This window comes from Ursus maritimus, unplaced genomic scaffold (assembly GCF_017311325.1).
Source record: "Ursus maritimus isolate PB19 unplaced genomic scaffold, ASM1731132v1 scaffold_5, whole genome shotgun sequence".
Lineage (NCBI taxonomy): Eukaryota > Metazoa > Chordata > Mammalia > Carnivora > Ursidae > Ursus > Ursus maritimus.
In genome coordinates, this window is record NW_024426663.1 from 47,495,760 (window position 1) to 47,511,635 (window position 15,876).

Genomic DNA, 15,876 nt, shown 5'->3' on the forward strand with positions numbered 1-15,876 from the left:
TTCACCTGATGCTCATGCCATGTAAGTTCACCATGTTGTCCCCATTTTGCAGAGGGTGAAAGTGAGAACTTGTCCGGGGTACCACAGTCAGTACATGACAGAGCTCGAGCTGAGATACCTGGTGATGTGACTGGTGGAGTTCAATTCCAGAAGTCCGTTTGTGAGCGCCATGGTGGGCTCTCCAGGCCCCTTCTTTGGCACTCTCAGGGTGACAGTGGATTCTTGCCAAGTAGGGGGAGAACCAGCCACCCAGGCACCAGTCAAGCAGGTTGACTTCCGCCATTTACTAGGTTGCCTTTTTGTTTTGCCAATGACTTCCTTTGTTGTACAAGAGCTTTTTATTTTCGTTTAGTTCCAGTAGTTTATTTTTCCTTTTGTTTCCCTTGCCTGAGGAGACATATCTAGAAAAATGTTTCCTAAGGCCCATGTCATAGAAGTTACTGCCTATGTTTTCTTCTAGTTTTATGGGGTCAGGTCTCACATTTATGTCTTTCATCCATTTTGAGTTTATTTTTGTTTATGGTATAAGAAAGCGGTCCAGTTTCATTCTTTTGAATGTTGCTGTTCAGTTTTCCCAGCACTGTTTATTGTAGAGACTGTCTTCTCCCCATTGTATATTCTTGCCTCCTTTGTCATAGATTGATTGACCATATAAGCATGGGTTCATTTCTGAATTCTCTGTTTTTTCTACTGATCTATGTGTTTATGTTTGTGCTGGTATTGTACTGTTTTGATTATTGCTGCCTTGTAGTATATCTTGAAATCTGGGATTGTGATACCTCTAATTTGTTCTTCTTTCTCAAGAGTGCTGTGTCTGTCGGGGGTCTTTTGTGGTTCTACAGCAATTTGAGTATTATCTGCTCTGGTTCTGTGAAAAACGCTGTTGTTTTTTGATAGGGATTGCATTGAACATGTAGATTGCTTTGGGTAGTATGGACATTTTTAACAGGATTCTTCCAGTCTATGAGCATGGAATATCTTTCCATTTGTTTGTGTCCTCTTCAGTTTCTTTCATCGGTGTTTTATGGTTTTCAGAGTATAGGACTTTTACCTCCTTGGTTAAGCTTATTCCTAGGAATTTTATTCTTTTTGGTGCATTTGTAAATTGAATTGTTTTCTTAATTTTTCTTTCTGCTACTTTGTCATTAGTGTATAGAACACAACTTGTTTTCTGTGTTAATTTTGTATCCTGCAACTTTATTGAATTCATCTATTACTTCTAATAGTTTTTTAGTGGAGTCTTTAGAGTTTTCTATGTATATTATCATGTCCTTTATCAATGGGGACAGTTTTACTTCTTCCTTACCAATTTGGATGCCTTTTCTTTTTTGATTGCTGTGGCTAGGACTTCAGTACTATATTGAATAATAGTGGTGAGAGTGGACATCTTTGTCTTGCTCCTGACCTTAGCAGAGAAGTTCTTCGTTTTTCACTCTTGAATATGATGTTCGCTGTGGGTTTTTCATATACGGCCTTTTTATATTGAGCTTTGTTCTCTCCAAACCCACTTTGTTTAGAGAATATCATGTACAGAGTTTGAATTTTGTCAAATGACTTTTCTACATCTATTGAGCTGATCACAGGATTTTTATCTTTTGCTTTGTCAGTGTGGTGCATCACATTGATGTGCCAATATTCGGCGTACTTCCAAGAGTCTTTACCATCTTTTTATACTAGTTAATGAAAAGTCAATTAGCAAGATTATAGTAAATTTGTCATCACAATGTTAATGAGTCTCATATCAGACTTCTGTGACAAAAACAGTTTCCACCTTTATCTGCATAGAAACTTTCACAAGAAGCTTTGTGATAAAGTAGTTTCCTGTGAGAACCTTTCACAGTCCCAAGATTTTAAATGAGGAGACCTTGGATCCTATTAAAACAAACTTTCCACGTGACAAAAACTTAGAAGACTTAAAGAGAAACTCAATGTTATGGTGACAAAATAGATAATATAAAATCTTATATTTACTTTAAATTCTATAGTAAATATATAAATTCATCTTAAATGCTATAGTAAACATATAAAATTTCAGTAACCTTTTCCCATAAAACTACCTCTACAAGTGGTTTCCGGGGTCCCTGCTTGGAAACAAGATGGTCCCTTAGTTTAACTTTAATTTTAGTTAAGGCTGAGTAAGAGATAAGTGGGCTTTTATGAAAGCGGCTTTCCACAGTGGCTTTAGCGTTAAACCCTCATTACAACAGAACTGTTGTTCTACTGACATCTGCTTATACATTACTTTCATTTGTGCTGTAGAGAATCCCCAAGAAATGTATAAACTAGGTAAGTGTCAATAACAAAATGTGTTCATCTCTGTAGCAGTGTGTTGAGGTTTTTAAAATGGAGATCATCGTAAATTATTTGTGGCTATGAAGTAATGAAAAGAGGACTTGGATACTTGTTAAAATATGCATTAGTTAATTATGCATACCTTTTGGGAAGGTGCTCAGTATACTGTGCTGTAAGTCCAGAAAGTCCTTATCTAATTTGGTACATGATTTCAGCAGGGAGGCAAGATTAGGAACTGCTCGTGGGCCGGCTTGGACAAGGGTTCTCCGTTTTCCATCCACTCACTATTACACAAACTCCAAGACTTATTCTTTTAATCACTCCATGGCGTAATGATATAAACCAGCAACTCCTTTTAAATGAATCACTCATCTTTCTGTTCCATAAGACCTGTTCTCTCATGTTTCTTGTTAGCATATCCACTCAGTTATTGTACTGACCCATTTTACAGATGAGGCAAGTAAAGCTCAGCAGGTTTTTCACACTGTTAATTCTAAAGTCAACCAATCTGAAATGAATTTAGAAAATCTAACAGTATTTCTCTATTTCAGTCTCTGGTTCTTCTGCTTATGTTCACTGTCTTCAGTGAAAAATGGACTACCTGGACCTTGAAAACTGACCAAGCACTCTGCTTGGGGCCAGGTCACTCATTGATACTGGGTGTCCTAAAGTCAGAAATCCAGGGTTTCACTTGGGATCAGAGTGTAGAGGTGACCAGTCCAACAAAGAAGAACACATTTGTTGACATAGCAGTGATACGCAAGAGGAGTCTCTTTTTCATTCAACAGCTCCTCCGGAAATTTGCTCAGAGAAACCTGTGACTAGACCCTCAGGCATGTGTTTCTGCCATTCCTCCTTCTCTGAAAAGTTAGGGAGCCAGAGGCTGATGAGGCCCCATAGCCCTGGAGCGTTTGCTATAACTGAATACAGGAAACCAGAGGGGGAAAAAAACCTAAAAGACTTGCAGCCAAAGTCCCTTCCTGGAGAGATTGGGGAAACCTGGAAAATATAAACTGGAGTTGCCACCTTGCATTTGGGGGCTGGCTTGCTATCCTGAGCCTCCATCCAAGAGTGAGTCTCACATCTCTCATCTAGGAGGGAGCTTTCGTGCTCTGCGGAGAGAGGTCTGAATCCAATCACGTGCGTTTCCGTTCAGCCCCAGGCTGAAACTGACTGCACTTAGCAGTAGATTCTGCAGCTCTGGTCATGTTCTCGCACAGGCTTTTAGCACACGGCCTGTAGTTCCGGGATTCAATCTTGCGGTTTAGGGCGCACTGGGAGTGAAGTGGGGGTGGGCTGGGGAAGGAGGTAGTTCCCTGGAGATAACTCACTGCTATCTCAATTCTGAACAGGCACCAGAGACTGCTTTGGAAAAAAACAACCCTCACCTTTGAGACTCAGAGGCCCCTACTCTTTAATGCCTAAATAATTCAAGAATCTCCAAATGATCTGGTGTCAGAAATTCATGTAACTATATGCCAGGCAGGTGGCATAAATAAACGGAAGCCAACCTTTCTTCAAGGCAAAGGAAACAGCAGACATAGCTAATGGGAGAGTACGTGTTCTACCCAGAAGGCAGCCGGTATTCGATTCTAGCTGATGGGCACCAATGTGTATCGGGGAGCCCAGAATTCCTGAGTTTTCCAATTTTTTAAAAAAGATGTATTTATTTATTTGAGAGAGAGAGAGAGAGAACTTGCGAGCGAGAGGAGGGGCAGAGGGAGAGGGAGAGAATCCTCAAGCAAACTCCCCACTGAGTATGGAGCCTAACATGGGGCTCAATCCCACGACCCTGAGATCATGACTTGAGCTGAAACTGAGAGTCAGAGGCTCAAGTGACTGAGCCACCGAGGCACCCCCCAAGTTTTCCAATTTTTAAAGATATCTAAATTTGAGTGTGAAATCTGTACATTTTAAAATATTGGCTTAGTACAAAAATATCATCCCAGGTATATATTCACTTACTACCAGCCTCACTTTGCATATTGAATTTCCTGGGGTACAGATTCTGGAGAATAACATGTAGGAAGTTTATTAGGGATCACCATCTGTGCAAGGGAAGGGAGGGGACAGTTAGACAGAGGGGGAAGTTGAGCTGTGATGTGGTCTACAAGGCTTTAGCTGACCTGACAGGCTTTGGAGTTGTTACCCTGTTGTGGCTAGGAGGCCAGGCCCTTACTTGCTCCCATTAACCACTTACTGGATCAGGCTGCCCTTGGGGTGGGGGTGGATTACCTGAGACAAGGACCGTTTCCAGAGAGGGCTGATTGCTGAAGGTTGAGAGCACCTGGAGGACAGAGTCCTTCAATCCTGAAGGCGGGAAGGGGGGCCTGGGTGTAGCTTCAGAGGGTCTACTACATCTTCACTGCTCCTGGTGGTTTACTTGGTGTTGGGAGATGGACCCTGATCACCATGCACTTGTCCATTTATGGCTGATGTACTTGTCTATTTACTGTGAAGACTGGGCAAGGTAGTACCTAAAAGAACCCACATGCATTGCAAGGGTGTCGCCGTAATTCTCCTCCCTGCCCCCATTGTGTAACAGCAGCCCTACCTCCTCTTGATAATCTGGTCCTATGAAGTTGCTGATTCTCTTCGTTGCCTGTTTAGTCCCTGGGCATAGAGAGACCGGAGTGCTCCGTAGCAGCAGTAATGGAGTTCAGTAGGACTCTTGCTCTGCCCCCTGGTGGAAAGCGTTTCCCCTTCGGAGAAAAGATAGGAAACAACCCAGAGTTGCAGGGAAGTGAAACACGTGTTTCCCACTTGGCTCCCTGGGAGTGATGGTCAAAGGGGTCACTCTTGCTTCTTCCCCTTGGTTCTTGGACTCATGTATTCTTCTTTTTGGGACAGTACATACTTGATAAAGGGCACTGATTTAAAATGACAGTGCATCCTGGAGGATGTTGCCTTATCCTTGCAAGGAATCATCCCTGAATTCGTGCTTCACTTGTGCCTTCAGTAGATCATTCCTCCACATTTAGGATGGCAGCTTCTAGGTGGGGAGTCTTTGCTAGAACTACTGGATCTTGCAGTCATATGACCTTTCATGCATCTTGCTTGCTATTAAATAGACCCCTTAGTCCGATGTGATGTTATGGAACCCACGCCATTGCATCAAATACTCCTTAGTGTCGAACTGAGGCTCTAGAAGCAGCAAAGGCAAATCCATACCTAGAATATGTATTCACCTCTTTTCTTTTTTTTAAGATTTATTTATTTTTTTGGGGGGGGGCTTTTTTCTCCACTCTCTAAAGTTCGTGTGTCCTTCGTGAACACTGTACAGCTCATGTGTCTTACCAAAGCCTTCAGCATACTTGTCACTTCTCACTCATCCATCAGTTTTGCATGATGTCATCCAAAGAGAGTACCAGTAGGATGTTCTTCAAGATGTCCAGACTAGATCTTTTCAGACTGTATTTTAATGGAGGGAAGGACAATCGTAGCCCTGGTCAAGACTCTTCATGTGAATTGTCATCTGTTTCAAGTGCATGCAAACTGCTTTGCATTGCTTTTGTGGCAGGGATGGAAAAGAACTTCTTGGATAGTTCAGTGGCTGTGTACCATGTGCTTGAGGCCATGACAATATGCCCTAGGAGAGTATCACAACACTTTCAATTTGGGATCTTAATTGATTGAGTTATGAATTGGGATTTGTGTGTCTTTTGTACTATCTGGAATAGTGAATTAAATGACAATATAATGGGGATTACCAGCCCCATAGCATTTTGGTCTTTAAGGCCATTCTCTTAAGATGCAAAAAATTTTTAAATTTGCTATCTTGATTTAACATCTTGGGGTAAAGGTGGGGAAGAGTTTTAGAGCCTTCTCCTTGATCTTCCCAGCTTGATTGCTGTTACCCCACAGGCTAAGAAACCAACGTGGAAGTGTGCTAATTGCCATATTTGTCCATTCCAATTAATTAATAGAGGTTTGAAAAATGACCAGTAGGTGGATCTGTAAAGGTAGTGGGCCAAAGGTAAGCCAGAACTGGACCAGGAGTCCATTTGTTACTTGGCCTCAGCATGCTTTCACTCTAACAGAAGAGTTCTGCTGATGCAAGTCTCTGGGTATCAGTGTCAACAGGGAACTTATATCCATCTGTCCTCCAGATGTTTAGGTAGCCCCCTTTCCCATTAATAGGTGGTGCTAGGACCCCTTGGGGAAGGACTAGAGGAATCATACTCATCATGGTGTTGCAGGATCTTTCCTCATGATGACCCGCTTCTCCTTCAGTTAATGTTTTGCAAACCTCAAAACTAGGTTAGATCTAGAAATTGGACACAGGATTATGACTTTTTAAAAAAAGATTTATTTATATATTAGAGAGAGAGTGTGTGTGTGAGCCGGGGTGGAGAGGGGCAGAAGGAGAGGGAAAGGGAGAAGCCTCAGCAGACTCCCCACTGAGTATGAAGCATGATGCAGGGCTCAGTCCCAGGACCCTAAGATCACAACCTGAGCCAAAAACAGGAGTCGGCCGCTTAACCAGCTGAGCCACCAGGCGCCCCATGGGATTATGACATTTTAGTGGAGTACTACCTTCAGCCTTCTGATCCTCAATCCTTGATTCATTTTGATTACTACCTATTTTAGTTTCCTACTGCTCTTGTAACAAATGTGACCTCTCCTGTGGGTCTAACATGTGTTGGGCCAGAGAAGGAGATGAACACACAGTAATTTATCCCTCCGTCCCAACCTTACCCCATAGCCCTAGTGGCCCTGCCCGGGGCTTTGAAATGAACTACCATCATATCTTATGAAGGCCAGAGGCCTTCGGAACCATCCTCTGTTGAAGAAATGAATGAGAAGCTCTATGCAGGGAGAAGTAGGTTTGCACACCTTGCTCAGGCTGGTATAAGTATGATTTTGGAATAAGCCCATAGGAATGTTTTGTGTATTTCTATAATATTTTTATTTTTTATTTTTTGGCATATGTGTATCAAAGGTAGAATTCTTTGTCCAAATATTTCTGTGTCTTTAATGTACAATCATCTAATAATAGCAGGTGAATCACCACCTTGATTTTCATTCTGTGATACTGGAAGCATATGACTAAGACTTCCCCTGTTTGAACTGTGGATAAAACATATGGACCCAAGTGACTTAATGGGCAGTTCTGTGATTAAATGTGTATTTGCTAACATTAGAAGAGCCTGTGAGTTTCACAAAGGCTTTGGATATGGTTTTTGCCCCTTCAGAACTCTTTCTGTATTTGTTTTGGAACTGTTTTTTTCCTCTATCCTGAAAATGGAGATCAAGGAAAATGTTTCACCATGTTAATATAGCAAAATGTAAATTTGTTTTTAAAAAAGTAGAACATATTTTCAGTGATCAAAACTATAAAAATGGCTGATCACTTATTTTAGGTATATTGGAGATTAAAAGGACAGAGAATATTCTTGATTTTCTCCTCTATTCAATTTATCTTTTATTTATTTACATTTTTAAAAAAGATTTTATTTATTTATTTGGCGCAAGAGAGAGAGCAAGAGAGAGCACAAGTAGGCAGAGCAGTAGGCAGAGGGACAGGGAGAAGCAGGCTCCCCACTGAGCAGGGAGCCTGATGTGGGATTCGATCCTAGGACCCTGGGATCATGAGCTGAAGGCAGACACTTAATCGACTGAGCCACTCAGGGGCCCCTATTCAATTTATTTTATACTGCATTAATTCTACTCTATTTCAAGCATTGTGAAAGAGCTGGACACTGAAAAGATAAATAAGACATAGTCCCTGACGTAAACGAGTTTGAAAAATCAGAACAGTAGAAGTAATGGCAGGAATAGTTGCCATCTAATTAACTTGCTTTGGACTAAGAGTTTTACATGAATAATCTTATTTAATCTTCAATATGTTCACTATCCTTTATCTTCCTATACACTTATGCCCTGTTTTCTCATTTAAGGACACAAGATCCCTTGCTCCATCCTCACTTCCCTGTGGAGGAGCCATCTTTGCTCCTTGCTATGGGCAAGCCCTCTATTTGAATGCTAGATGTCACCTGTGTTGCCCACTCAAGGACAGTAGGGCTCTTGTCCACATTCTCTTACAGAGTCAGCACCATAGGCCTACAACCATGCTCGTACTTCTCTCCCATGAGATTCTGCTTTCTCTGCCTGTCACTGCTCCATTTCCTTGTCCCCATGGGCAACAAAATCCCTTGAAAGAGGTGTCTACATCAGATGTTTCCAATTTCCACTTCGAGTGTCTCTTGGAAACACTGATCAGTTTTCACCCCCACGACTTCATTAGGACTGTGCCGGTACACACACACATAGTAGGTACTCAGGAAATATGACTTGAATCATTTAACATACGCTCCCCGGAAAACCACTGTGAGGTGGCTGTTAAGATACTCATTTTATAGGTGCTCTGGTGAAGGCCCACAGCGACCTTGACAGTGTTTTCATGTACTAATTAATTCTCACTTCTCATCTTCCTTGAACCTTCAGCAGCATTTAACAAAGTGAATATGTTCTCCTCTTTGAAATGATTTAGTTTCTTGACCTTCAGAACACCATGCTCCCATGGTGTACCTTCTGTCTCACTGACCCCTGTCTCCACTCCTTTTCCTGGTTGCTCATTTCCCCTCAGGACACTTACTTACCTCAGACCTGTCTGCCCTCTGTCTCTACTCACTTCCTTGCTCATCACCTCCAGTATTATTAAATAATACCTAGAGGCCGACAACTCCCAAATTTGTGTCTCTGGCCCAGATCATCCCTTAGATTTCCAATCTCGAATATCCGCCTGCCTGCTCAACATTTCGCTTCGATATTTTTTTAAAGATTTTATTTCTTATTTATTTGCGAGAAAGAGAGTGTGTGCAAGCATGGGGGGAGTAGGAGGGGCAGAGGAAGAGGGAGAAGCAGACTCCCCACAGAGCAGGGAGCCTGATGCGGCCTCCGTCCCAGGACCCTAAGATCACAACCCCTGCCAAAGGCAGATGCTTAACTGACCACTAACCACCCAGGCACCCTTTCACTTTGATATTTAATAGGAAGGTCCACAGATACATTCCTGATCTTCCCCCCAGTCCCTTTCCTCCCACATTTTTCCCTGTTGCAGTGAGGCACATCTTTATCTTTTGAATTGCTCAGGCCAACAAATTTAGTGTAAATGTCATTTCCTCTTTATCTCACACCCTGGTCAATTCCATCAGCAAAAACTGTTGGCTTTACCTTGAGATATATCTAATATGTGACCATTTGTCGCTGCTTCTACAGTTACTACTTGGTCCAAGCTACCGTCATCTCACCTGACCTTCTGTGACCTCTCTATGTAAAATTCCAGCCCAAACTCAAGACAGTGGAATGGCTTTCACCTTCCCACTCCCGGTTTAGTTATCCTCAGTGTACTTCCCATCATTTTAAACACCATGTATTATCATTTTTAACCTTTGACTTGTCCCCTTTCCTAAAACGTAAGCTTCAAGAGGGCATGGATTTTGTCTATTTTATTCAAATATTTGAATTCCTAATGTCTAGGTGCCCACAGTAGGTACTCAATAAATAAAAGTAAATAAATAAGTAAATATGGACCAAGGTCCCTCTATTTCCAAATCCAGATCCTTAAACAGCACACCATTCTTTGTCCCTATTTTGCCCTCGAAACCCAATATCAATTGTTTTTTAATTATTTAAATTAACACAAGGCTCTCAATGTTCTCTTACAGTTTGATGGCAGCTACTCTCAAAGTCACAGCTCTCTAATTAGTGCTCAGGTACCAAATCTATTCTACCGAGTCGTTCTTTGGCCCATATGTTGCCTTAGAATTTTGTGACTGTATCATATTAGCAAAGGGATTTCCTCACAGCCTGAATGTACCTGCTGTGAAATCTGAAATCAGGAAACTCTAAGAAGCCTTAGAGAAGCAAAAATAGATATTCTTTTTCTGCTTTTAATATTTTATTTATTTATTAGAGAGAGTTCACAAGCAGGGGGAGGGGCAGAGGAACAGGAAGAAGCAGACTCCCCGCTGAGCAGGGAGCCATTGTAGGCTCATCCCAGGACTCCGGGACCATGACCTGAGCTGAAGGTAGAGGCTTAACCAACTGAGCCATCAAGACACCCCCAAAATAGATATTCTTAAATCTAGATTTTATCACATGCCCTTTAATCATAGGAACATTCTTGTTCCCATGTATTTACTTTTTCTTCAGACACAATTTTAAAATTCACATAGTCACTCACCTAATAATTATTGAGCAATTTCTGTGGGCAGAGTCCTATTTCACACACGAAGGATATAGCTGTAAATAAAACCAACATATTACCTGCCCTCACGAAGCTTACATTCCAACGATGGGGAGAAGGATAATACTCAATGATCAATTACTATGCATATGGTGAAAAGTACCATGAAGCTAACACAGGCACAGAAGGGCACCAAGTGCCTTATTTTTGAGTAAGGGTATAAGGTAAACTTCTTGAGATCTGGGACGTTATTATTGTTATTCACCTCCGTAACACTAGTACCTGGAAAACTAATAGTGTGTCGTAAGCACAATATAAATATCGTGTGAATATTGTGAGAACGAATGAATGATGGAAAGACCCAGTGAGGGGGTTTCTGCAGCAGTCCATGTCAGACGTGAGGGTGCTAGGCACAGGAAGAAGTTTTGCAGATTAAGAGGTCGTATTATTGTCCAACAGCACGCAGAGTACAACTTCGTAAGGAGTTTGCTGTCTTTTATTCAAGGGAAAACAGTCCATAGATTGGGGGGATACCGTGCCTCATGAGCAGTAGAACACACTTTCTGAGGGATTTTGGGCAAGAGCGAGTTTTACAGAGAGTTAGAAGAAGCAGCGTGGAAATAGGGCATGGTTGGCCAGGGATTGCCTTGTAATACTTATAATACCCTAATACTTTAGGGTAAAGTAAGCTAGCTAAGCTGCGTTGGAGGATTGTGATTCACGCTTGTTAGGTTTCCGGTAAGTGGAGGCTGATTTAGGTTTAGATTTGTGACATGGTCCCAGGGACTGGAGCCGCCTCCATTTTGTGGCTCTCAATATATGAATTAACTTCATCAATCTGGATATAGTTAAGAGACAGAACCAACAACATTTCCTGAAAGATTGGATATGGAGTGCAAAGTGGATGGACTGAAGGAGAAGAGTCAAGGCTGATGCCATGCCTTTGGCCTGAGCAACTAGAATGAAGTAGCTTTGATTGAGGTGTGGAAGTCTACCAATGTGGTAGGTTTGGTGGCCAATATTAAGTTACTTTGGGACCATAAATTAAGTCTCTCTATGTCTCCTTTTCCCCCTCTCATCGTTTCCTGGGATACCTAAAGCCAAGCTGTGTATCCAAGGAAAACCATCCAGAGTCATTCTACTGTGGAAAACAGCCACGCTGGTTTCACTCCTCACTCTCTTGGCCAGACACAGAGGCATCCTGTATTCAAAGAAAGGCCCAGCCAAGGAAGGCTTTTTCCTTCAAACTCATCTTGGACACTTTCTTTTGATTTAAGAAAGAGAAAGATGATTGAGGGGACAAAAGAGGGAAAAAATAGTGTTTGTTGTACATTTCTGATTGTGGCAACAGCTTGAACCGATTAGCTGGTTATTATGCATTCCTGTGCACGGCTTGTCACTGGAGTCCGATCCGGAGAAACGAATCACAAGTCCTATTCTCCATGGCTTCTAGCATGCAGACCTGACCTCAAAGAGTTTAACCCCAGGTCTTCTAATTTGAAATAACACACACACACACAAACACACACACACACACAATCAAGTGACCAAAAACATGGTATAAATCTATTTTAGTAGAGAGTGTTCTGGATTATAATGACAGGAACAGAGGACATAAATAGGTTGCAAGAAAGGGAAAGAAACCTCTAGTATTAAAAAAGAAAAAAACGCAGTGGTATTTCTTTAGGATAGTCAATATCCCCTACATATTTTTGCTTTTCTTAAGAACTTGCAAGATCCCTTCCAGCAAGTTTGGGACACATCTTTGGGAAAGATACAGAGAGAGCTCTGCAGGGTTTCATAGTATGTAGTTAATTCTCTTTTTACCCTGTTCTAAATATAATCCTGCTCATTTGCATGCCAATCCCCAGAATGCATTGTAATTTCACAACTCTTGGCTAGTGGTCTCAGCATAAGAACAAAGCAAAATGTTTTGGGCGTGACTTTGGCCCTAAACCCTGCTCAGGCTTTGCAAAAGAGCACAGGGAGGTGACTTTGCCTGGCATTCATCCTTCTAGCCAGGGTATCACAGAACTAAAGTGGAGGTGGCTGGGGACTTTCCCTGTGAAGACTGCATTCAGTCCACTTACCCATGAATAACCAGAGGTTTGGGTTAACTCACTTGAGAGGAAGGAGTCTTGAATTCAGGGAGCTTAGTCTCCCCTCGGGGATTATGTGCCCAGGGTGGTTCATTTTAGGTTTTTGGAAAGCCCAGGCTGGAGTATTCTGTTCCTATTCTGGTGGATGCTTTATATAGTTCCTCTACTGCAGAGAAGGCCTGCAATTTAATGAAAAGATGGCCAGAACTGTGGTCAGTGGCCTGCCTTATAGAAATGTGAATTTAAGATTATTCACACAGACCTAGTTGTGCTTAGTGACATCTGCAGAATATTCAGTAGGCCATTAGCAGTGACAGTTGGGGAGTGGGGATGGTATGAGACTTGTCTTGAAAGGGTTTTACAGTTCTTGCAAAGCGAGCCATTTTTGTTCTTTAAATGATATGTTTGGAATCATTTTCAGGGAGAGCTGAGGGATCTCGCACCAGGACCACCAGGTAGCCCCCGCGCATAAAAGCCCCTCCAAATATGTCTTCCTTGGCCATTTAATTTTAGCGAGGAGCTTAAGGACAATATATTCCAGCGCTAAAAGGCCATGTCTTTGCTCGCAATGACATATTGACTTTTGTCCATCAGCTCTGCCTAAAGTAAACTCGGGATTTTCAGCAGCGCACGCTGTTCACAGCCCAGGGGAAGCAACAGTAGTGTCCCTCACGCATCCTTGTCTGCACACCAGCAATGTGACGGGGGTGGGGGGTGCTTTCAACCACAGGTGTTTTCTACTCTTGACTCACAGAGCAGCATTAATGCACTTCGCCTATTCTGAGAGCCAGGCAGTGGAGTTCCTCTACAACAAATTATTTTGAGACTGTTTTTAAAATACGGAGAACAGTTGCTGGTAACTGACGCGGAGTCCCTCGCAGCCCCGTGAGAGCGAGTGCTTGCTTTACATTTTCCGACACGTAGTGCCAGGATCTCAGGCGAGCCGCGGGCCGGCCGGGCTGCACCAGGTGTGAGCAGGTCTGGGTTTTCTCCGGGCTTCGGCGGCGGGTTTACACCCGCAGCGGCCGGCAGAGGCGGCGTGCCGCCCTTCGCTGTAACAAAGACGGCGCCGCCGCCTGCAGCCCGCGCCGAATCCGAGGAGCGCGGACTCCGGGAGGGAAGTCGGGAGCCTTCTCCGGTCCGAAATGAGGGTCGGGAGGGTGGGAAACCCGACCAGGGGCTGGCCGCTGACCGCGTTGGTGCTTCCCGGGGCTCGGCCCGCGAGGGCAGGGGGCGACGCTCGCGCTCTTCTTTCTCCACCCGGGACTGCAGCATCCCCGCCCCGAAAAGTCCCTCGCGCCCCCTGGTGGCTGTGAGCAGGCTGGCTCCGCCGCACTCCTAAGTCACAAAAAAAGGAAGAAAAAGAAAAAGTGGGTGAGGCAGATGCAAAGAGGAAAATCAATAGGGATAAGAGAGAAGAGGGAGGAGTCGCGGAGCAGCCATTCTGGTCTTACGGGGTCCCAGCTGGCACGGCAAAAGAAAAAAAAAAAAAAGCCCGGGCGTGAACGCGAGTGGAGGAGGGTGTGTGTGGCGGGGGGGTCGGGGGTGAAAGGGGGGACCGGGGAGATTTACTATTGTCTCTGGCAGCCGCCGCGGGAGCCCGGGAGGGGGGCGGAGGCGAGAGGAGGCGGCGGCTGTGGCCAGCGCACCATTCGCTCCACCTGATCTCCGGCGCTGCGCGCTGAGGAAGGCGCGGGCAGGCAGGAGCAGGAGCAGAAGAAGGAGGGAGGGAGGCCGCTGCTGCAGGCACCGCCGCCACCATGTCCTACCAAGGCAAGAAGAACATCCCGCGGATCACGGTGAGTGGGGCGCGGGGCGCGGCCGCCTGCGTCTCTCGCTCGCTCGCTGCTCGCTGCGCCGCGGGCGGGGCGCCTTGGATCCCGCCGGCTACCCTGGTCCGGTCCCCGGGGAGGGACGGGGACCCGGGGTCCCGGGGGTGGAGAGCGGCGGTCAGCCCAGCCGGCGCGCCGGGCGCCACCCAGACGGAGCGACCCTGGCGTTTGGGGGAAAACAAAACAAAGAGGAAACCCAGAGTGGCGCGGAGAATTTTGGATTATGTATCAGAAGGATACATAATCCTCTGATTTCCCACCAGCCGGTAGTTTCCAAATAACGCAGGGCTCAGGCCCTCCCTGGATCCCCGCGCTGCCCGGGGTGTCAGTGTGCGCTGCCCTAGGCAGGGTGTGCTTTTTGTTTTAGGTGCCTTTGGGCGAGGCGGGGTATGGAGAGATGACACCTTTCCCCAGGGGTGCCTGGTGGCACGACCGCGCCCCTCTCCTAGCTCCAACCCCATGTCTCTGCCTCCCGCGCCGCGAGGGTGGCGGCGTGTCTGGACCTTCGGTCTTCACCTTGTCCCCTTCTCGCCTGCATTCACCCCGTTCATATTTCGGTACGTCATATTCCGGACTAGACAACTATTGTGGCTGTAGAGGCAATGACCAACTTTTTTTTCCCCCCTCGATGGATTTTTCGTTTTTCAGGTCATTTCCCCCCCTCATCCCTAGAAAAGGCTGAGTTTGAAGAGCAAATTTTAGTTTGGGGTAGTAGGCGCACGCTGTGTGCCTTACAGTGAGCCTTACATGTCCGACTGCCATTGTGTGCAAAACCGAGCCACCCGTGGCTGGCGGGTGTCAAATGCCCTGGGCGAGCGCCTAGGGCGGGGTGGGAAGGGGACCTGCCATTATCAGGTACAGAAGCCGCATCTTCGCCAGAGGCAGCTCTCAGCGGCAAAATACCGCGCCCCAGCTGAGCGTTTCTGTGGGATGCGCTGAAATGAAGCCCCTGAATGGAAGGGGCATAAGACAACCTGGGATGGGCATTACCAAAAAAGGGGGGGGGGTCGTAGGGAGCAAAACAACAATAACAAAAAACACTGACATTGGTTAGTTTCGCATGAAGCAGTATGGTTGTGCTTTGTAGTGAATGGGGTGTGTGTGTGTGTGTGTAGTGTGTGTGTGTGTTTGTGTGTGTGTGTGTGTGTATAGTGGGGGAATGGGTGGCTACTCCATCTTTGCAAGGCGAACAAAGGAAGCGATCAACTGGCCCCTGGGAGGCTCTGCAGCTGCCCTAGGGCAGAGCTGTACCTGCTACTATAGTTCATTTGCCAGGGATCCACCAGATTTTTCTGTGGGCATGAGTCTGTTTGCACTTGGTCCGCTATGTTTGGAACGCCCTGTGTGCTTGAGACTGCCAATGCAGGACCTTACCTTTGTAGGCAGGGGGAAGCTGTTCTTGGCTCTAGTGCACTTTATTCTCAAGTGGTTTTGTTTCTATTGAAGCAGGCTATCTTTTTCA

General features: G+C 44.9%; 1 protein-coding gene across 1 annotated transcript in view; it reads left to right on the forward strand.

The window, feature by feature from the left end:
- Positions 1–14,233: 14,233 nt before the first annotated feature.
- Positions 14,234–15,876, forward strand: part of DPYSL3 (dihydropyrimidinase like 3) — a 58,719-nt gene continuing 57,076 nt past the window's right edge. Inside the window, exon 1 of the mRNA XM_040622263.1 lies at positions 14,234–14,381. Coding sequence (XP_040478197.1) covers positions 14,343–14,381 — 39 coding nt within the window. The 5' untranslated portion in view covers positions 14,234–14,342. The remainder of the gene's footprint in view (positions 14,382–15,876) is intronic.